Source organism: Meleagris gallopavo, chromosome 28, assembly GCF_000146605.3.
Source record: "Meleagris gallopavo isolate NT-WF06-2002-E0010 breed Aviagen turkey brand Nicholas breeding stock chromosome 28, Turkey_5.1, whole genome shotgun sequence".
NCBI lineage: Eukaryota > Metazoa > Chordata > Aves > Galliformes > Phasianidae > Meleagris > Meleagris gallopavo.
The window spans coordinates 3868385-3889063 of NC_015038.2; the positions used below are offsets into that span (position 1 = coordinate 3868385).

The 20679-nt window shown below is 53.2% G+C and overlaps 1 protein-coding gene across 1 annotated transcript in view; it reads right to left on the bottom strand.

Moving 5' to 3' along the window:
- Window positions 1-85: 85 nt before the first annotated feature.
- The window catches only part of ITPR3 (inositol 1,4,5-trisphosphate receptor type 3), a 23681-nt gene continuing 3087 nt past the window's right edge, over window positions 86-20679 (bottom strand). The window contains exons 2-46 of the mRNA XM_010724380.3: window positions 19849-20111; window positions 19471-19632; window positions 19151-19323; window positions 18909-19028; window positions 18565-18747; window positions 18226-18477; window positions 17928-18072; window positions 17616-17763; window positions 17136-17332; window positions 16887-17016; window positions 16591-16648; window positions 16218-16383; window positions 15930-16094; window positions 15691-15759; window positions 15145-15270; window positions 14877-14999; window positions 14518-14718; window positions 13925-14176; window positions 13706-13831; window positions 13313-13438; window positions 13076-13196; window positions 12158-12342; window positions 11922-12070; window positions 11621-11729; window positions 11408-11498; window positions 11021-11190; window positions 10177-10351; window positions 9912-10096; window positions 9398-9598; window positions 8899-9009; window positions 8535-8630; window positions 8221-8322; window positions 7915-8001; window positions 7204-7314; window positions 6604-6796; window positions 5630-5755; window positions 4960-5132; window positions 4679-4843; window positions 4027-4219; window positions 3012-3107; window positions 2488-2612; window positions 2108-2273; window positions 1226-1386; window positions 574-735; window positions 86-226 (exon numbers count right to left, since the gene is read on the bottom strand). Of these exons, the coding sequence (XP_010722682.1) occupies window positions 158-226; window positions 574-735; window positions 1226-1386; window positions 2108-2273; window positions 2488-2612; window positions 3012-3107; window positions 4027-4219; window positions 4679-4843; window positions 4960-5132; window positions 5630-5755; window positions 6604-6796; window positions 7204-7314; window positions 7915-8001; window positions 8221-8322; window positions 8535-8630; window positions 8899-9009; window positions 9398-9598; window positions 9912-10096; window positions 10177-10351; window positions 11021-11190; window positions 11408-11498; window positions 11621-11729; window positions 11922-12070; window positions 12158-12342; window positions 13076-13196; window positions 13313-13438; window positions 13706-13831; window positions 13925-14176; window positions 14518-14718; window positions 14877-14999; window positions 15145-15270; window positions 15691-15759; window positions 15930-16094; window positions 16218-16383; window positions 16591-16648; window positions 16887-17016; window positions 17136-17332; window positions 17616-17763; window positions 17928-18072; window positions 18226-18477; window positions 18565-18747; window positions 18909-19028; window positions 19151-19323; window positions 19471-19632; window positions 19849-20111 (6707 nt within the window). The 3' untranslated portion in view covers window positions 86-157. The remainder of the gene's footprint in view (window positions 227-573; window positions 736-1225; window positions 1387-2107; window positions 2274-2487; window positions 2613-3011; window positions 3108-4026; window positions 4220-4678; window positions 4844-4959; window positions 5133-5629; window positions 5756-6603; window positions 6797-7203; window positions 7315-7914; window positions 8002-8220; window positions 8323-8534; window positions 8631-8898; window positions 9010-9397; window positions 9599-9911; window positions 10097-10176; window positions 10352-11020; window positions 11191-11407; window positions 11499-11620; window positions 11730-11921; window positions 12071-12157; window positions 12343-13075; window positions 13197-13312; window positions 13439-13705; window positions 13832-13924; window positions 14177-14517; window positions 14719-14876; window positions 15000-15144; window positions 15271-15690; window positions 15760-15929; window positions 16095-16217; window positions 16384-16590; window positions 16649-16886; window positions 17017-17135; window positions 17333-17615; window positions 17764-17927; window positions 18073-18225; window positions 18478-18564; window positions 18748-18908; window positions 19029-19150; window positions 19324-19470; window positions 19633-19848; window positions 20112-20679) is intronic.

The following is a 20679-nucleotide window of genomic DNA, read 5'->3' on the forward strand; positions in this document are numbered from 1 at the left end:
AAGCAATCTAAGGAAAATATTGACTTGGAAGCCCTTCCACGTGGTCCTGCTTTCTCTGACAGTGATGTCCATGCATGGGACCCAGGGATAAGCAGCCTCATCATCTGATAGGTATGTTTAGTCCTTCAGGGGGTGAAGCTGATCCTTTTTCTGTGTCTTAGTGGTTCATGGTATTCTGGACATCCACAAACCCCATCCTTTGTCTGCGCTTCCTTTGCTCTGTCATCTGGAGTTCAAACAAGGACACAAGTGAGGTAGGAAACCAGGCTGTTATTCTGTTCATTAGTGTGCTTCTCAGGTGTGTGACTGACTGTGCTGCTCTAAGCATCTGCCAGAACACCCCATGAGTCGGGCTCTAGCTGATGAGGAGGTATCAGAAAGCACATGACCTGAGTATTCTTAACTCCCTGCAGAAGAGCTAGAAGAGCCCTCTGATTTGTATCCATACTTAAATAGGAATGGGCTGGTTCTGCCTCCTGCTCTTGGAACGGGTGTCTATTTTGGTAAGGACAGAGGGTTTTTTAATACAATGGGGTGTTACTCAAGCGTTCCTGTTTTTATAACATTTAGTACCTGTTCCTTCAGCTCATTCAGCTGGGAGGTGAGATGGGACACCAGCTTCATGGTTGAGTTGAGTTTGTCTTGAAGATTTCGGATCTCGTTCTGTTCCCCTTCCCCTTCATTGCTGACCAGCGACATGGCTCGCATCCGGGGGAACCAGTCTAGGTTCTTGTTCTGGGAAGGTGACCGTGGAGAATGGGAGAGGGTGAGAAGGAGACAAAAGACCCAGTGGGATTTCCATGGAGGTCTGCCTATGCTTAGGGACTAAAGGAATTCTCAAAGGCTTGTCTGCATCTTTGCACATTTCCCACCTCCTACTCATTTAACCCTTCTTCCCCCCTGTCTGGGTCCAGGTTCAGAAGGCTTTTTTCCTAAATTTCCTTGCCTTCCCTTTTTGCCTTGAAATCACCTTGCAGTCACAGTCTATACTGCCTGGTACAATCCTTCTATCCACAGCACACAAGATCAGATAGACAGCACGTTGTTGGCCGAGACTGCAAAGTGGAATAAACCAGCTAAGAATGAACTATGGAACGGCTACTTTCTTAAATGTTTTCCAAAAGTTCCTTCTCAAAAGCTGTTGGGTTTTTTTGGCAAGCCCTCTGTTCTCAAACATCCCTCTGGGGCGGCAGGGTGCAATAGGCTGCTCGGAAAGGACACGTACCTTTATCATCTGAGCCACGTAGCTCTCAGGACCTGTGTAGTCTGTCTTGTTTTTCACTCGCACCAGCACTATGAAGTACAAGTAGTTCCACATGTTGTGCTCGTACTTAATATGCTCCTCAAAGGACACTGTCTTGTTGTCAAACTTGTCCCGCTCGAGTCCTGGGAAAGGCAGTCAAGTGCGGAGAAGGTGGAGAGAGGAGAAAAGGAGGGGAGGCCAAGGTAAGAAGTGAGCAAGCAAACAAATGTGAAAGGAAGTACAGATAATTGCCTCCTGTCCCAGGTGTGACTTTCAAGAAGTGCTTTTAATAATTAGTTGGCATTTAGCACACAACAAGAATCCAAAGCAGAGGGAAAATAACCCAGTTGTGTATTCAGGAGGCTTCTATTTAAAGTTCTACTAGCTATGCTTCCTGCCTATATAATCTAAAAGAACAAAATGCACCCACTGGATCTTACCAGAAAAAAAAAAGCTATATTTATGGTTAGGGTTGGTTTTTTGGATGCCTTCCTATGACCGAAAGCATTCTGGAACATTTTCCTCTATTCCATTTCCTTAGCAATATGCTTTTTTTCCAGTTGATAAATGCTGGTCCCAGGAGTGATGCGCGGCGACAAGAACACCACAATGCAGCATCCAGTGTAACACCTCATTAACAGAAGGCCAGTAGGAATAGGGAGCATTTCTCCTCTCGGTCTGTGTCCTTGTTTAAAGCCTCCTCACACTGTACTGACCCACTGGTGAACAGATTTAAGTTGTGCTGTGAACCAAATGAAAACTAAAAACCAGTTGAAGCTTCGCTTCTTCCCTCGTGTCACAGGCTGACCTTAAAGAGAGGAACAGTGGGGGGCAATTCCTGCACACGCAGTCACCTGCACTCACCACATATGAAACAAGTGGTCTTCAGTATTTCTTCTTTCTTTTGCTTCTCGCTCCTCAGATCAGCAAAGGTGTCAATAATGACCCCGAAGATGAGGTTCAGGACGATGATAATGACAATGAAGAAAAAGAGGAGGTCGTAGACAACCCGAGCAGGAAACAAGGACTCCTGAGATGGACGAAAGGAAAAAACTCGTCTTGCAAACCTCCCCTCCATCCGTGCTGCCTCGCTGCAAGGACCATAGGCTGAGGTACAAGGTGAGGAGAGTCGTGGGGGTGTGATGGGGAAAGCACTGAAGGACGGCAGCGGGGGAAAGAGCTGGAAGTGATTTCCAGGGAGGAAGGGCAGCTCTGTAGTGGCAGGAGGAAGGGACCCCACTCACATCCTTCGATGGCTTGCGCAGAATGTCCCCTACACCCCCTCCATTCCTCAGGCCGTGGTTCAGGACAGTGACAATGCACATGAGCAGCGTGTCACAGGCTCGTTCCCACTGGTCAGTGTCTGCTTCTACAACACCAGAGAGAAGAATAAAAGCACAAAGCCAGAGCACAGAAGGGCAGAAGAACCAGCCCATCACAAAGAATCCGGAGCTCCAGGATGAGCTGCAGTGATGCAGTGCCCCAGATGGGAGCTCCCAAGTATCCCAGCATCTCCTCCATTTTCCTCCTTGCAATGGAGGTGTTTGGCTGAGCATCCTCAAAGCACTTGATTTCCTTATGACCAAATTAAATCAATATTTCAACATTTTACATAGGGAGTGCAGAATTTTGCTTGATAAGTGCCAAAAAGTGGGCTATTTTTTCCATCTTTCAGTCCTTTGTAGGATTTTTCTGAGCTCGCTGACAAACAAGGCTGTAAGGCTACCCTGCTGCTAACAGCATTGACCTTTCTGATGAGCTCTCTTACCTTGCAAGGCAGTGGGCTCAGCGGAGCAGCTAATTTTGTCACCACTGCAGGACTCCATGAAGGTCTCCATGTTCCTATGCATCCCCAAGGGGTCATCTGCAAGTAAAAGAGCCCACAGTCTTGTCAGAGCGTCAGCTCTTTGCTCCAGTCACAAGTGTTCTTCACCTGCATCTCATTGCAGCTTTCAAACAACTTGAAAAAAATATCTTGATCCACATTCTCATAGCCTTTTCTAGGTTTTGAATCATAGAATGGCTTGGATTGGAAGGGACCTTAAAGATTATTTAGTTCCAACCCCCCTGTCATGGGCTGGGTAATCATCACACTGATATCCCAACTTTGTTCAGATAGCTGCCAGTTTTCCAGGCTAAGATGCATAAAAACCATATTCTCATCCTTTGAAGTTAAGAGAGCCTTGGATGCAATCACTAACCAGCTGCTTTTGCAAGGCTATTCTCTCTTTAAAACATCCAGATTTTTTTACTTTAATCTCCAAACTACTGTATATGTCCAAGTATATTAAAAAACTACTTTATTCAAATAACCTGAGCATATTTCTTCCACGCTAACTTATCTCTGTGATTGTAAAAGCATACCAAAAAGACTTTAGATGCAAAGAGGAGTAAAAGACTAACCCAAAACCCTGTGTTATGATTGACACCCAAGCTGCTTGTTTTTTTTTAACATCCAGAGCAACAGTTTCATCAGTGTCATCCATCTTTTGCTCGAGTATCAGTAAGACTTCTACAGTGCTACAGAATTCATTCCTATCTGCCCACTTGCTTCTCCGCAGTCCCTCCAACCCCCAGGCCTTGTTTTCTACAGCATGAGGTCTCTATGTCAGTGCAGGCAGACTCTTCCCTGCCAGCTCCAAAACCAGCTCTCCCAAGAGTGTGGGACCACACATCGACGACTGCACACAGTGATGCAGCCACAACGAAGGACCCGTGCTCTGCCGGTCCCCACCAGCCCAAGCACCACGGACCATGGTTTGTCCGTCCATGGTTTGGCTCACCTTGGGCTTTGCTATCCGGCAGCCGGTCCACCTCCAGGATGAAGTCATCCTTCAGGAACAAGAAGCCCACGATGGAGAAGAGGTAGACAAGGATGAGCGCCAGGAGGGCAGTCAGCAGGATGGAGCGCCCGTTGCGCGTCACGCTCTTGATGACATTAAACAAGGTCTCCTCGCGGTAGATCAAGTCAAACAGCTGAAAGGACCCAGGAGCAAAGACATGCTGCAGGGTGCTTTTCTGTAACAATGCCTGGCCTACCTATGTCCCTTTTATCCCGAGATCTAGGATCGCTCAGTAGACACGGACTAACTTTCACACAAAGCACTCAAGTTTTCCTTCTTACTGCAGAAGAATGAAGTGAACTTAAGCACAGCAGGAGAGCCAAGAATAGGACGCATGCCCCCTGCCTCTGCCCTCACGTTGTCTCCCAGCTGACCCAGATAAAGTACGCAGCAGAGATTAGAAAAAGAGCGATAGCAAAAGGCTGGGAGAGAGACAGTAATAGATGCTGTCGGAAGGCAGAAAGATCAGCCTACGCAAATATTGAAGCACGGGCATTGTTCTCACTGCTGTTATCGATCAAGGTGTCACAGGAAACTTCTAGCTCCTAACAGCTCAGCCTGGCTATGTCTGCGCCCCAAACATTTACTGTACCAGGATGCTGTAGAAGAGTTCGTGCACAAAGAGCCCCAGGACGCTCGTCAGGATGTAGCCAACGTGGTAAAGGAACTCCACGTCCATGATCATGGCCTTGTAGCCTCGGATGAAGGTCCCACGGTTACCCACGAAGCTCACCACAAACACAATCTTGTTGGTCAGCTGGAGAGCAAGCAGAAACGGGAGGGAGTGAGGTTTGCTGTGCTTTGTGAGTGCAGAACAGCCTCCTGTGCTATGGGACGCTACGCTATTTTTCTGGCAGCGCTCTGAGAACTTACATTGAGAGCTCCCAGGATGTTCAGTGTGAGTCCAATCCCTAAGTAATAAATTGATCGCAAGATCAGGGCCACCAGCAGCGGTCTGACACCGTACCGCTTGGTGAACAGGGCCATGATGGAGAAGCAGATCAGAATCCAGAAGAGCAGTGAGATCAATGGGGAATCCAGCACTCCTGGGAAGAGATGACCCACAGCAATTTAATGGCATGAGGTTAAATACATGTTGCCAATCAGACACAATATCACTGTCCAAAGCATCCAGAAACCCAATATGCTGATTATCTGAGGGAAGGAAGACAGAAATTGTGCTTGACTGCAGAGAGATGGTCCTTACTGATATGCTTTTCTAACATCTTTTATCTGAGATCTCAAAACCACTGCAGATCATTAAGACTTCCAGACAGCTGGTACGTATTCTGTCCTTACTTCCCCTATTTTCCAAACAGGGAAAGTACAGCCCAGGGAGAAGAGCCTGTTCCCTAAGAAGGAAGTCGTGGGAGGGCTGGCAACTGAAACTTCGATTCAGTTCCTTGCCAGGACCAACAGAAAAGGCTTTAGGAGTCAAGAGGAGACAAAGGCAAGGAAACACAAGCAAGGGGACAGTGCTCCCTGCACACCAGGATCCCCTTTTTCCTCTACTTCAAGGAGCAGAAGCTACTGGGGCACTTACCCATGGAAGTGGCTTCAACATAAGGGTAGAAGAAAGCAATGATTATGTTGATGAAGACAGCCAGGTTGAAGGAAATGCTTCCCCAGAGAGTCATTCTGCGGGAGAACCAGTACATCAGCGGCATGCCTGCGGGGAGAGGAGGCAGACACACATCTCAGCCAACCTCGTGCCAGCAGGGAAGGCTGTGACCTCCAGACACCCAAACTGAGCTCAGCACAGCCAGTGAGGCCCTCGCTTCACGCCATTGATAAAAGCTTCCTCCTCATCTCTTGTAACAGGAACACAAGTTCAAAATGTCTCTGCTCACATTTTGTGGTTTCTGGGCCCTTTGACCTCCCCTGGCACCTTGGAATCAGATTGGCTTCACTTGTCGCCTCACCCTCCTCCCTGTCTCCCACATCTTATATCCTCACGCCTTTCCAAACAACAGTGCCTTTGTGTTTGCAACCTGATTCTCTGTCCCAGAGGAGACACAGCCAGCAATTTCCCATCCATACTGGAAACTTGTTTCCTGCTGAATTCCTAAGATAGTTTTGACTGGATCTGCAAGTGTTTTCAGTGCTGCCATGCTACCTCTGAGCCACAGCTCAATATTTAGTGTGCGTTCTTACTGTTGACTGCTGTTATTTTAAGCCAGGAAGTCCATCCTGGTGCAGCCCTGAAAGCACTTAAGGAGATCTACATGGTGCAAAGAAAGCAGCTTTATCAACGAAATGTAGCTGCTAGATGCTGGCTTGGGAGAAGCCAATTGAAAGCAAACAAAGAGAGGGCTCTCTAGGTGAGCACGGCTGCAGGTGTGGAATGTGTTGGAAGATGCTCTCAGGCTATGAGGAATTAGACTAACAGGTGTGGAGGAAATGCACCTCCCAAGGAGGTTCCCAGTCTGCCACTGGGGGTCACAGCCCCCTCAAAACATGGCTGCCCCCCGGCTCACAGCTGCTCTGCTGCAAAGGGAAGGTCTGGCTCGCTCTTACTGCGCAGTTTCTTCTGCCACTCCATCTCATTGTGGAGGAAGGACGACTGGTCGAAGAAATCACTGACTTTGCTGCCCTGCTCGTCCTGCTCTGTCGTGGTGAAGAGTCGGTACTTGGTCTCCTTGGTGAGGAACTCGCAGATGCCAGGCACTGGGAAGATTATCTGCTCCATGCTGCGGTCCAGGCGCACAATCTGCAGGAGGAAGGTGCCTTTACATCCTGCCTGTATCATGCTGGGCTTCCTGCTTTTCTACACCCAGCCATACCTCCCCAAATCCAAATATCACCACCACTCATCTAATGCTACGACCCAACCCAGCAAACACATCCTTGCATGGTTATGCTGGGAGGAACAACCAAGGGCAGGGCTGCCCCACTGCCTGCATCCCATCTGCTCTGGGGAGAGGGAGGAAGGGCCTGGAGGGTCCGTGCGTACCCCCATCTCCCTATGGGCTCTGCTAATGTCTCCAGCTCTTTGCAGCTGCTTCCCATGGGCACCGGGCTGGGAAGGTTCCTGGTGCAGAATAATGGGGCACGAGGCAGCCAGAGCACACGTGGGATCCATCAGCTATGTGAATTAGCAACCCAAACAGGTCTTGCCTCAATCTGGGACGTGTGCTTCTCGTAGTACGCCAGCGGGTCCTCCTCCTCCTCCTGGACTGGGGCCGTCGACTTCAGCATCTGCGTCAGCTGCTTGTTATTGAGGCTGAGCTGGGAGAGGAGAGAGGGTGAGAGCAGGGACAGCCGGGGGGATTCAAGCCTAACTGCACTGACAACATCGTTCCTCAAATTGTACCGAACCTGATGAGGTTTCAGGGGAAAGCAAATGAATTAAAGCTTCCCAAAGGGGTACGAGCACTCCCTGAGGTGACAGACATTCGATTCCCTGCAATAATTACATCCAAAAGCTGCTAATCCACAAATTACAAATCAATGCCCCTAAACCCCAGGGAAATCATATTACTGCTGAATCTCGTTCAGGAGCTGAGGTACAGCGGGAAGAAATGGCAGCAGAGGACTCAGCCCTTCCTTTTCTGAAGGGAAGGGCGGGAGAAGGGGAGCAGGGGGAAACCTAGCAGGGCACAGCCCGTCCCTGCAGCACACAGGATGTCATCTAGGGCTGAGCCTTCCCCAGGGAGCTGTACAAATGCAGCTGAGCTAAACAGATGCACATGCCATTGGGCTTGCTGATTTAGCTACATGGGCATTTATAAACCTCTATTTCTCCAGTTCACCCTGGGAATACCAAAAGCCACCAAATCTTGGCTGATGAGCAGCAGGGCAGCCTCCATGCCCGAGGACTTTCTGTACCATGGATGAGATGCCCTCCTCCTCTTCCTCCTGGATTCGCTTCACCGGCTTCAGGAGCTGCTGCAGAGACTTGTTGTGTCGGGACAGCTGGAAAGGAACAAGAGCTGCGTTAACATGGGATGGAGCAGCCTCTGCAGCACTGGAGTGGGATGGCCAGTAAGCCACAATGCTGCGTTTTCATGGAAGGCAAAAAGCACATCTCCCAGCCTGGCTGGAGGAAATGTGGATAAATAAGATGCGCAAATGGATGAGTGGGAGCCCAGCCTGGTGGGTCACCGCTGTCACAGCAGATTGCAGCATCAGTACCTGCAGTGCCAGTATATAAATGTTGTGGCCAACTTCCCGAGGGGAGACCTCAGCGTTTTCACACTCTTCCTCCTGCAGATAGGCCTTCTTAATCACGTCGACCTGGAAGGCAGCAGAGGGTGGGTGAGCTTGTCCTGGTCCCCTCACCCTGTTTTCCTCCTCAGGAGGGATGCTGGTGCAGAGCGGTGTGTGACTGCTGGTAGGGCAGCAGCCAATGTGGGTTTGGGTTGAAACTCCACCAGGACCTGAAAGCGCAGGGGTCCAGCAGCAAGTTCACGGGGGTCCTTCACCCTTCCACCCCGCTCAGCCCTTACCAGTTCCTGTGGGCGGAGGCTGATGAGGATCCGCTCAGCGTTCTCACTGTCATGCCTGCTCTCCATGAGGGCCAAGAGGAGCTTGGAGGCGTTGTCCTGGTGGGGAGAAGTCCTTGATGAGAGGAGCTATGCATTTCTCTGCCCAGGACCTCAGGATGGGCAGAAATCCCCTGCACTGCAGTCGGTCAAAACGCCCCTGTGCTAAAGGCATCCAAACCTTCTGTGGTGGGGATGCATCAGCCCTGTCCCAGCTCATATATGTAAGACCCAGTGCATGCCCAGTGCCCGCCTCACTCCACAGCTCAGCCCAGCAAGCAGGGAGCTCACACATGTGCCACCCACCCCAGCCCCAGGCTCTGCCCACCTTCAGCTGCAGGACCAGGTCCATCCGGTACTTGCAGAGGGGGCTGATGTCGTTGAGGATGAGGGCTGTGATGATGTCAATCCCATTGGACTCATGGGTCACGATGCAGCTCTAAGGAAGCAATGCAATGCTTTGTCCTATGGATACTGCCATCCTTCCCAGCTTCACCATCCAACACAGCCCAGCTCCAAAATGGTGTCTTGCCTACCAGGAGCCCTAAACCCCTTCTCTCCCTGGCAATGACACTGTTTCCATCATAGCATTATTTAAACATTATATGCAATATTATATTGTCCAGCAGTAGCTGAAAACCCATGCACCATCCCTGTGCACCATGGTACCCTTTCTCCCCACACTCTGCTCTCCTTCATGCCGTGAATTCCAAAACTGGCCCTATCCCTGCTGCTGTCCATGCATTCCCCCCAAAACCCCCCTTGGGCATCCTGATGGATGGTGAAATGCTGGAGAAACAATGCAGACCCACAGCAACACCACAGACCTGGTTCTCATGGCAGGGCCCTTGGCAGTACTCAGTCAGGGTCTCCAGGGTCTGGGTGATGAGGGCCACGTTGTACTCGTTGATGTAGAGGCCCAGCAGCCCCAGCCCCCCCGTGGTGCTGCCACACATGATGTCAAGGAACTGCAGTGTCTCACACACCAGGTTGTAGTTGGTCTTGTTGTTTTGGCACCGCAGGAAATTCTGTTGTGCAAAGCCTGCAGTTATGAGCCTGAAGCAGGTCCTGACCCCCCTCCCAGCATCCTGTCCAGAGATAGAGAATCAGGCCCAGGGCCGTTCCTATAGTGTGTGCAGACCCCTCAAGGGCAGCACCTGCTCCCATGGACACAGGAGCTCCTTCCAAGATATCGAGCAAAGGGAGTGGTGGTTATATCTGTAGGAAGCTGAGGCACAGAGTGGCCAGTGCCTGTTTGGACCCAATGGAGGCAGAACCCATCCATCCTGCACCCCAGCCATATGGCTTCTGCCCCAGCCCCTCGCAGCCCCCAGCACCAACCTGAAGGTCTCGGTTGTGGTTCTCACACAGCAGTTGGAGGAATCGCAGGATAGGCTCCATAATCAGGACCGTCACCCCCATCTCATTGTTCTGCCCCTGCTCCCCAGTGTCGTGGCCCTTCCGAAACCCTAAGGCCAGCGGGTATCGGGAGGGGGTGCCAGGCATCATGAAGGTCTCTCCTCGTCCTACGGGCAAGCCAACCCCATTAGATCAGGCTGTCCAACGAGGCAGGCATTGGCCTTGCTGGGAGGACACGGCCCCATACCTTTGGTGCCAGGGTCAGGCTCGTCTTTGTCCTCACGAGGTTTGTTCCCAATGTCACTCATGTTCACAGACACCGTCGACTTGGTCTCTTGCTGAGCTTTCTTCATCCGGTCGTGTAAAACTTTGAAGAATTTCTCGGACTTCTTGTCACTCGTCATCAGGTTGTAAAAGGATTTCTGGGTGGAGGAAGCACAAAGCAGTTGGAGTCTCCACTCCAGCCAGCCCCTCTGGTTTGGTAGCCTGTGGCACTCCAGACCTTGGGATAGCCTAGCAGGCAAGTTTGTTTTCAGACTCTTCCCTTCCTCTCCCTAAATCTTTTACTTTCTATGCCTTTGGCATTGCAATCTTTTGGATTTACAGGGGTGCAGCATGCCCTGTGCCTATTCTTCTCCTTTACCCGCAGCAGAGCTAGGGACAGAGCAAGCAGCAGTTACAGCAGCTGCAATCTTGGAACCCCACAGGTTTTTGCACGTGCAATTTGTTGGCTTCCCTGTGATAAAGAATCCAAGATAACCTACAAGTTATCAACAGAGAGCTGCAACTCTGAGTCATTTCTGTGATACCCAGCAGAGGGCATCAGCATTACTCCAGAAACAGCAACAACCTTCCCCTTTCAGCATCCAGCCCTGAGCTCTAGCCAGTCACCAAGCTGGAAAACTCCGAAACAGGGAAACGTCTGTAGTTCCTCCCCCAGATGATGAGCAAACATGTGCAGTCCAAATGTTGGCAAAGTCTGCTACCCAGAGGCCAATCAGGGACCAAGGACTGCTCTGCACCCATCCCATACTGGGATCTTCACAATGCACACGTAAACCATCCCATGGTCTCGTGGCCACCACAGGCACCTGGATCTCGGTGTTGCCCCCATCCAGCAGCCGAATGGCAAGCAGGATGCTCTCCTGGAAGATCTTCTCGTTCTTGGTGTTCATGATGAGGTCAGCCACCAGCTTGGTGGCTCCTTCTCGGTCCAGCCGGCACTGGACAGCAGCAATAGCAGACCAGTCCTGGTCCTGGCCTACAGGAGAGGACATAGACGGATGTGATGCTGCAGTGATGAAGGAAAATAAGCACAGCTAACTCACTACCAGACCCATCCTTTCTTCTCTCTCCCATGGAGGTGGGAGCACAGAGATCGTACACGGGTGTGATCCTACCATGGTTTGGAAGCAGGCATTGAAGGCGTGCATGAGCAGCACAGAAAGACACAGAAGGTATAGGATAGGGGCACTCACCTCCCCCAGCAGCATCCACGATTTCCCCTTTGGAGCTGGACTTCTTGTTCTGCAGGTAATTGTTCAGGAGCATTTTCCGCAGCAGGTTGCCCTGCCAAGACAAATAAACGTCACAAGGCTCCCAGTGCCAGCACTGGAACAGAACTGCAGTGGGCAGGAAGCCACCAGCTGAGCAGTGGGGCTGGGGATGTGCCATAGGGCCGCGATGCTCACCCTCTCACCATACTTGTTCCTCTTCACCAGCATCTGCTGCAGCGTCCGTAACACCTTGATGCACAGCTTCTCCTCCGTCTCCATCAGGTCTTTGGTGTGCTGCACCAACCTGGCCACGCACAGCAGAGTCACCACCACACAGCCAAAAGGACAAGGAGGTCCCCAGGGGCACCATCCCACCGCCCCTCCACTCTGTAGATGCACACCAGGATGCACAGCCCACCGGGACGCACAACCCACAGAGGATGCATGTCTCCAACCCATCCCAAAAAACCCCATGGCAACTGCAAAGCATCCTCACTTGGACAGGAAACCTCCACTCTCGCATCGCTGATACGCCTCCGTGCCCTCCATGAAGAGCAGCTCTGGCCGGTGGAGGACATCCACCAGCACAGATAGCTCAGCCTCCACAAGCGGTTTCAAGCGGTCCTCCAGAGCATTAATGATGTCCTATAAACCACAGCGCACGCCTTTAGGTCGGTGCGCGACAGGGACTTTGCAATGCCCACACCTTCCTGCTATCACACAGCCCCATACCTGCAGCTTCTCTATGATGTTCTTGTAATCCCACTGGTTGGGGGTGGTGGAGACGCGGGGGAAGGTCCGCGTGGCCGTCTTGTAGCTGGACGTGTTCCTCTGCACGGTGCTGGTGGAGCTGCTGTTGAGCAGGGAGCTGACGTGGGCATCCAGGTCCATGGGCAGCGCGATGGAGCGGCTCTTGGCTGCAGGACAGGAGGAAGGGTTGGGGACAGCCATGAGCCGTCAGCTGCCACATCGGCTACCACACAGCCCCAGGCTGGGCACCCTTTCACCTGCTCTTCATTCGCAGTAAAGAAGATATGAATAAAATACAAGAGAAAAGCCCTCCAAGCTGCTGGGGGCTGTGGTACTTCCACCCATCCCTCCCCAGTGCAGCACCCACTGCCTACAGCCTCCACTGCCCAGCACGGGGTGGGAGGAGGCACCGCCTCTGGTTTCCAGTTGGAAAAGCCCAGTGCAGAGAGGCTGCAATTACAAAGGGGAATCCTACATCTCCGGCCAGTGTCTCCACCCAGCATCTAAGCAATGCTTTCCACGTGGTGACTCAGTGCTAACAATCCTCGTCCTGAGTCAGGCAGCTGCAGGCAGGCTGAGGGCAAAGTCCTGGCGAGGGAAAGCTGCCACAAACGCCAGCTTTCTTTCTGGGCTCTGCACCAGCAAGGACACACCAGGAATTCCCCAACCAAGCCCAAGCTTCAGCTCTCCTCTGGCCACACCAGACACAAAACATGGAGCTCAAAAGGCACATCCCAGAGCCAAAGCTCCCTGCTCCCAGCAGACAGCCTCCCCAGGGCACCCTGCCATGGCTACAGTAGGGATGATGGCTCTTGCCTGCTGCTGGGGCAGAAGCAGCTGGAACAGCTGCATCCCTCTAGCAGGCAGGGAGCAGAGCATCCCTCCAGCACAGCTCCTTACCGACCATCGCCAGTGTTCGGATGCAGGCCTCCACTGAGCTCTTGTGCTGCTGCTGCAGCCAGGGGCACTCCAGCAGCCTCATGGTGGACTGGAGAAGCTGCACCACAATGGTCTGGTGGGTCTGAAGGAGAGAATGGGCAGCTCTGTATCAGTACAAGGTGCTCGCAGACTCCTTTTCCCAAAGAATGAGCCCTTTGCTCACTCCATGCATGGCCTGGCTGTGCAACACCCCGTTACCTGCAGTGAGGTGCTGTTCTCCGAGAAGGGAGAGCTGAAGAATGCATTGATGGTGTCCAGCACCACTGTCAGCACGTACTTCTCCAGAGTGGGGTCTGGTAGGCGCTTTTCTCGCTTTTTGCACATCTGTGAGGAGAAGGGAGGATGCTGATGGCATCGGGACCAGGTGAACAAGCACAGCTGGACACTGCTGGCACCCTGCTGAACTAGGGGACATGGGTGGTGACACAGCTTCTGGGTCTATGCCAGAGTGCTGTCCATAGTGCGGCTGCAGAAGTCCCTGTTGTGCCCATGCCCCTTGTTTGCCAAGGGAGCTTTGGTGACATCAAGCTGTCCCCATAGAACGCAGCAGCCACTGCTGCCGTGTCCCTCCTCCCAGCCCGAGCCACGCACCTGGGCCATGTCCAGGGTGAAGTTCTCAAACAGAGTCCAGATGTGGTTGCTGGTGTAGATCTCTTTCATCTCCACCTCTGTGTCCACGTAGCAGTGGTTAACAAAGTTCACATAGGCCATCTTCACCTGCCAGGGAGGGAGGGAGTGGGGTGCAGGCACATCAGAGGGATAGAAAACAGAACAAAGCCACCAACACCCTCCTCACTGGGCAGCCCGTACCTCCGTGATGCAGTCCTCGTGGGTCACCACCCTCACCACGTCCTCTAAGGGCAGCAGGGACGTACACTTGATCTCAGTGTAGACGTTCTTGCCCTCAGCGCACGCGGCCAGCAGGTCCACCAACGAGATGTGGTACATCAGCGGGCTGTTCTCCTCCACCCCATCCCTGGCTGCTGTCATCATCTCCAGCAAGGTGGCCAGCGATGCCTTGTCATTGTAGAAAACAACCACATCGTCCCCAGCATTGGTGAGCTGTTGGGAAGAGTCACCAGTCACTGCTCCAGAGAAGGATGAAAAACCTCACAATGACATCTTCTGCACTGGGGTGATGAGATGGAGCACCCAGGGTGAGGTAAAAGGGTTGTGTACTCATGGGGAAAATCGGGTGTTTGCAGTGCCATCAAAAATCACAACCTGTAGGATGCCAAAGTGTTTATTGGCTCTCAGACCTTGCATCTCTTAGAGATATTTCTTCCAACTCCAGGGAGAAATCAACATGTGGTTGGGAAGACTCTTGCCCAAAGGAGAAAATAACCACGCTCCTCCCAGGAGCCCTGTGCTTACAACCCACGGGCAGGAGAAGAGGTGCTCACCTCGGTCATGATCATGTCCTGACACTTCTTGACGTACTTGCCCTCGGCCTTGATGATGGTGTGCAGGAAGTCCAGGTACTGCACATGGCGGCCATGGGTGGCCACGCAGTGGATGAAGTGCTGTGGCACCGTCTCGTTGATCTCTGAGCAGAGTTGGTAGTTGTTGAGGAAGATGTGCTGCATTGTCTCAGCCTCCAGGAGCTGTGGGACCAGGGAGATAGAGTGAGGCTGGGGGCTGCGAGGCACAGCCTCTCCTCCTGTCCTGGTCCTGCCTCCTCCGGGTGTCTTCTTCTGGTTTTTCTATCTCCTGCTCTCAATCCCGGGACTGATATTTAAGTCCTTCAGTCTCCTCTCCTTACCCCTGGGGTCAGGAACAGGTTGAGGTGTTTGTGCAGCAGAGCCTGGTTTTCCTGATTACCAGCACAAAACTTCTGCAGGAACTGATGGGTGAACTTGAGGATCTCCATCATCTTGGCATCACCCTGAGGAAGGGCAGAGAGGACAAACACTTGGGATTGGTAAGAGATGGAGAACAGGACCCAGCTATGTAAGATGTCCCCATGTTCCCATGGGGAACATGCACTTTGCTCCATGCACTTTGAAACCAGCTGGCTTCTGTCCCCCCACCTTCTCATAAGGGATCTGCAGCAGATCCAGCATCACTTTGTGGGCATCCATGTTCTTCAGCAGGCGCTGCTGCTTCTTGCGCACTTGCTCTCCAACTCCGCACATCTTATTCAGCCGCTCTAGGATCTGGGGACAGAAGGACAGTGGCCAAAGGGGAACTGAGCCTGAGACCCCAGGCCACCAGCCCTGGGGACCTGCTTGAAACCCAGATGTGCCCATCACAAGCCCAGATGATTCCTTCATGCCCAGCTTTGGGTATCGCTCACAGATCGCAGCATTCCACTCAGAAATCTTTCTTAAAGTGTAAAGCAGAGAGTGTTTGTACTCATCACCAGCCCCCTACCCTCCTACTGTCTCCAGGTGAGTCTCATTTGCAAATCCAGGGACTTAATGGGCTCCTTGTGTGCTGAGCTGGCAGGAACGAGCCCTGGCTTGGACTCATTTCTACTGAACCGCTGAGGAGATCTGAAGTTCCCCTCAGTTTCCCTCTCTCCCTTCTCACTGGTGCACCAGTCAGCTCTGGGGTTAGCGTGTGGTCTTTCTTACCCCCTTGACTATCTGATAGTTCTCGCTGCTCTTCTCTCCTGGAGCAATGACCTCTTCATCAGCAGTGTGCTGCAAGGGGACAGAAATGGCTTCAGGGTCCCACCACACCTCCCCAAAGCCTGAAGGGTGACAGGACTCTCTCTGCCCTTCTCTTCCCAGAGCACTGGGCATGCTCCATCGAGAGGTCTGTCCTCAGCTCCTCACCCACCCTGGTTCCACATATTGCTCACAGCTCTCACCTCTTTCTTCTCCTTCTTGTTCCCATCCACATTGCTGTCTCCTTTGACGCTGCCTTTCTTGTCCACCCACAGCTCTGATTTCTCCACCATGGTGCGCAGTTTGTCCAGCTCTGACTTGATCACCTTGTAGTTCTCCACATCCTGGGCTGAGATCAGGAGCTGAACCTACAGTGATATTCATAGGGACTTTCCTGTGCAGCTGGTTTGCAGCATAAACCCCACTCCCCTCCTCACCCAGATGTCCTCCCAAAGCAAAGGGGCCATCAGATGCAGCCTCTCCAGGGTTACCTGCTTGAAGGTGTGCAAGACCTCCTGCCTCTGGCTGAAATGCTTGAAGAGGAGCTGCAAGGAGCCGGAGATGAGTGGTGGGTAGTCGTGCATTGTCAGGTGGATCAGCACCCGCAGGAACATCCTCCCTCCCTCGTCATCCACCTCCAGCATGCTGCTCGTCTTCCTGGAGCCAGGACAAAAGTGCTTGTGTTAGCAGCCATGTGGGAGCTGGCATGCACTCTGTCAGCTCAGGACAGATGGGACAGCTGCATGGGCCTTCAGAGTTTCATCTTCCTCATCACCTGCAGCTCTGAGCCCCAGCAGCAAGTATGGGCAGGAGAGGGAAGAGCCCTCCAGCCAGGCTAACTGTGCACCAAGGGCAGGGACTCACCCCACACCAAACATGGCCTCTGCGTGCTCGCCGATCCGGTCCAAGTTCATTGCTGCAGCTGAAGGGAGAGGAAAAGGAGATAAATGGGGAGACCAACATGACCCTACCAACAGAATTCCTGCAGGAGACAGCCCAGCTCCCTGCAGACCACGGTCCATGATGGACACAAGGCCCCTCATCCACCCTGCACAAGCTCCAATTCCCCAACTCCCTGCCAGCATATGGATTGCTGCTGGAGCTGTTCCCTCCACGTCCCTGGGTGTGCCAGGAGCAAAGGGAAGAGTTGGAAGAGTTACTTGTGGAGTCAAAGGCTGGAGCCGTCCCATCAGCCGCGCTGTCCTGCATGGGGTAGACTTCCACAAACTCTTTCTTGAAGACAGAAAGCAGGTAGGAAATCCTGTAGTCCAGCCGCACATTCAGGATGAACTGGCAGCAGCAGAGAGAGAAGAAAGCAAAAGTGAGTCCTCTCATCACGCCACCTGCTTATTTGCATCAGAAAACCACGTCTCCCTGATCCCCTCGCAACTTCACGATGCTTCTCCCACCTGCAAGATCTCCAGGATCTTCAACTTGGTCTCCATCACCACAATGTTCTCATTTTCGACGCTCCTCCCCCTGTCCACAGGCTCTGGGGTAGAGCCAGCACTGAGGCTTGGAGGGCTGAAGATAGACTGTTTCCTGCTCAGCACCATCGTGGACATCATCTGTCCAACACCCTGGATTGATCTCCTCACATTCTTCCCTGTAGAGTTAAGGCAGACAGAAAGAGAGGTGGGAGAGGACCAACAGAAAGACCCACTTAGACTGGAAAACACTATGGGTGTTAACCAGAGAATGGGCAGGAAGGACTCGCTATTTCTCTGCCATGGCCAAGGGCTTGACAGGACTTGCCAGTGGGTGACAAAGACTCATTTCAGCCCCAGCCCAAGTTTCCATGTGATCAAATGGGTGGCTTGTTTTCCTGCAGCCCAAACTGGAAACCTATTTGCCCTGGGACCATGCCTGCCTACAGAGCATGGACTCACCCGTCACCTCATCACTGTAGACCGCCTGCATCATCAGCTGGGGGTTTTGGACACAGTCGATGATGCCCAACAGCGTGCGCGTCAGGCGCAGCAGCTCACTGAAGCTGTAGAAGCCAAAGTAGATGAGGTTGTGGGCAAGGCTGACGACCTGGGGGAGGACAAGGCAACTCCAGACCTTGCTGTGCTCACAGAGGAGCAGGAGGAACAAACATGGGATGCCACAGAAGCAGCCACAAGGTCTGGATGAGGCCAATGGCTGCCACGGCCAACGCCACATCTCACAACACGCCGTGACCTTGGCAGCTCTCGCACCTCGAAGGTGAGCTTGTTCTTCTCCTCGTTGGCAAAGGGCACTGCCTCGCTCACCACGTTGTTGAGGTAGTCCTCCACAAACTCCATGGTGCTGGCAAACTTGTTTTTCTTGTCGTCACGTGAGGCGTTGAGGTTGGAGTCGTAGCTGCGTGGGGAGACAGCAGGTGAGCACAGGGCAGCGAGCAGTCGGGAAGGTGCCCCCCTCCCAGTCCCTGCCGGTGCCTATCCAGTCCCTACGGAGGATGGCACCTGCCATCCCATATCCCTCAAAGCTGCAGCGAGACCCGGCGTGTCTCACTCTTTGATAGTGATGGCGGTGGGGATCTCAGTCCAGAGCCGTGCAAACTTCACGGGCATCACCAGCTCCTGAGGGTCCCTGTCCACGTGCACGTGCAGCATGAGGTGGCAGAAGGATGCTCGGAGATCGAAGGGCAGCATTTCATCTGCCATGCAGAGGAAGATCAGGTCCACGCCCAGCTGCTGGGAGATCTCCTTGATGGCCAAGTATTGGCGGTCCAGACACATGCGAGCAAAGAGCTTCAGCTGGTACCTGCATGGGGACGAGGAGGAGAGAGTGAGGCTATGCAACCCTTATGTCCTCACCCTGGCTGGGGAGAAGATACCATGGGATTGCCACCTGTAGTAGCTGAGGACATTCTCATCATGGGCATTGCCAGCCCGGGCCTCCTGCGCCAGCTGCCGGATGCTTTTCTCATGGTGATCATTGTTTTTGTCTGTCCAGGTGAGCCAGACCTCCTCCTCTGAGTACTCGATGCTCAGGTACTCGTGGGTCTGGGACATCTCCTTCACCGGCCTCAGCCTATGGTAGGAAAGGAGTAAACCTGGAGGTGTTCCTATGGATGCAGCACCTCAAGAGGTGACGGGGGTACTGTGGGATTTACGGGGTCACTGTGAGAGCTGGCAGCAGGCAGGGCAGGCGCTGAGCCTCAGCCAAGGAAATCTCTCTGCTGGGCTACTCACTCTGTTTTGATGAGGATGTCACTGTTCTTCGGGTCCAGCACACACTTGCAGATCAGCTCCTGGGTGACGGGGATGGCGATGTGGTTGGACACGCACAGGTCTGAGAGGTAGTCCAAAAACCTGGGAGTGAGAGCAGGGCAGAGACAGCTCGCTGTGAAAGGGGGGTCCGCTTCCATCCTGCTCCAGCACACCCCACCACCACGCTGCACAAAGCCCTCTGGGCTGGGGTGCAGGACACGCACCGTGGCTCACGGTTCTTGCGCACCAGGCTGACGAAGGTCTCCACCTCGGTCTTGGTGATGTGCTTCTCCAGCAGCTTGCGGTTGTTGTGCAGCAGAGCTGTGATGGTGTCCTCAGCCAGGATGTCGTAGCCAATCTGGGACTGCATCATGCCGAACTGCTTGGCTATGTGCTCCTGGAGTGAGCAGAGGAGCGGTGAGCACTCAAGGCTGTACATCAGGGTCTGTCCATGCCCTCACCGCCCCAACAAGACCTCTTCAGCACCCTGGAGCTGTGCAACACATAGGGGGGATGGGGGCTCTTCCTGTCACCCCCAACCCACCTGGTTCTTGCGGTAGTCCTCCTGGGAGTGCCGGAGCACACGGTAGCACAGCCGGAACATGTACTGGTAGGGAGCATTCTTCTGGTCCGACAGCTCCTCCAGCCGCACCAGGGGCCCTTCCCCACCTTTGTCCTTGAAGGGGGCTTTCAGGATCCCAAAGATCTGTCCAAAAGTAGAGATAAGTGCTGCATGCCTTCCACACTACCTCCCATGCCTTCCCAAGAGGGCTTGGCAGAACTCATGGGCGTGAACTGGAGATCAGTGCTACTTCCTCCATGGGCTTTTTTGGAAACACAGCCTCTATTGTGGTCCAGGGCAGGGCAGTGGACCTCTGAGGATCTCAGCCTTGCTTGGGTGCACAGCCCCAGGGCCACTCACCTGCTTCAGGATGTTCTGCTCCCGCATGAGCTTTTGCCTTTCCCGGTTGGGTTTGGTCACCACAATGTCCAGAACATTCTGGCCATTGTTTGGGACATCACTGACGAAAAACACCAAGTCCTCCAGCAGCTGGATCACAAACCTGCAAAGGGGCACAGCGTGGTGATGGGACCCTCCAGTCAGGGGAGCTACTTGCACACCCCACCCACACTCAGCTCCCCGCAATGCCGCTGGCACACTGTGTAGGACCAAAAAGCTCAGGGCTCAGGACACCGCTGGTTGATCCTCCCTATCTGCTAAAGGCCAGCAGCTGTCCTCAACCGTGAGATTTTGCAGTCCCTGTGCTTCCTAAGGAAATTATTGTTGTGAGTCAGGTGCCAGGCTAAACACTACAGGCTTCTGCTTGTGATTCACGGCTGGAGTTTTGTGTGGAAGTCTTCTGCCCCTTGAGTCACAACCACAGCAAGCGCTGCAAAGCAGTGGGCTGGCAGGGCGGCAGCAGCTCGCTCCGTCCCACAGAGTATCTCTGTTTGTGCAGGAAACACCAAGAACCCACCCACCTAAAAATAACACCGTGACTAACTGGGCTGCCCCTATCACGAGGCCATCTCCCAGCCCCTCGCTTATTTTTCTAGCAGCAAAGGAGGGGCCGGAGTGGGTCTGTGGTGTTATCTGATTTCCTCGCCAGACCCCTGGGAGAAGCAGGCGTGGATTTGGGTTGCAGGCAGGAAAGCAAAGCAGCACTGGCACCAAGACCCAGTCAGGGGCCCCGTCCCACAGCAACACTGGAAGACCCTGGCATGGCCCCATTTCCACGGGAAAATGACTTTT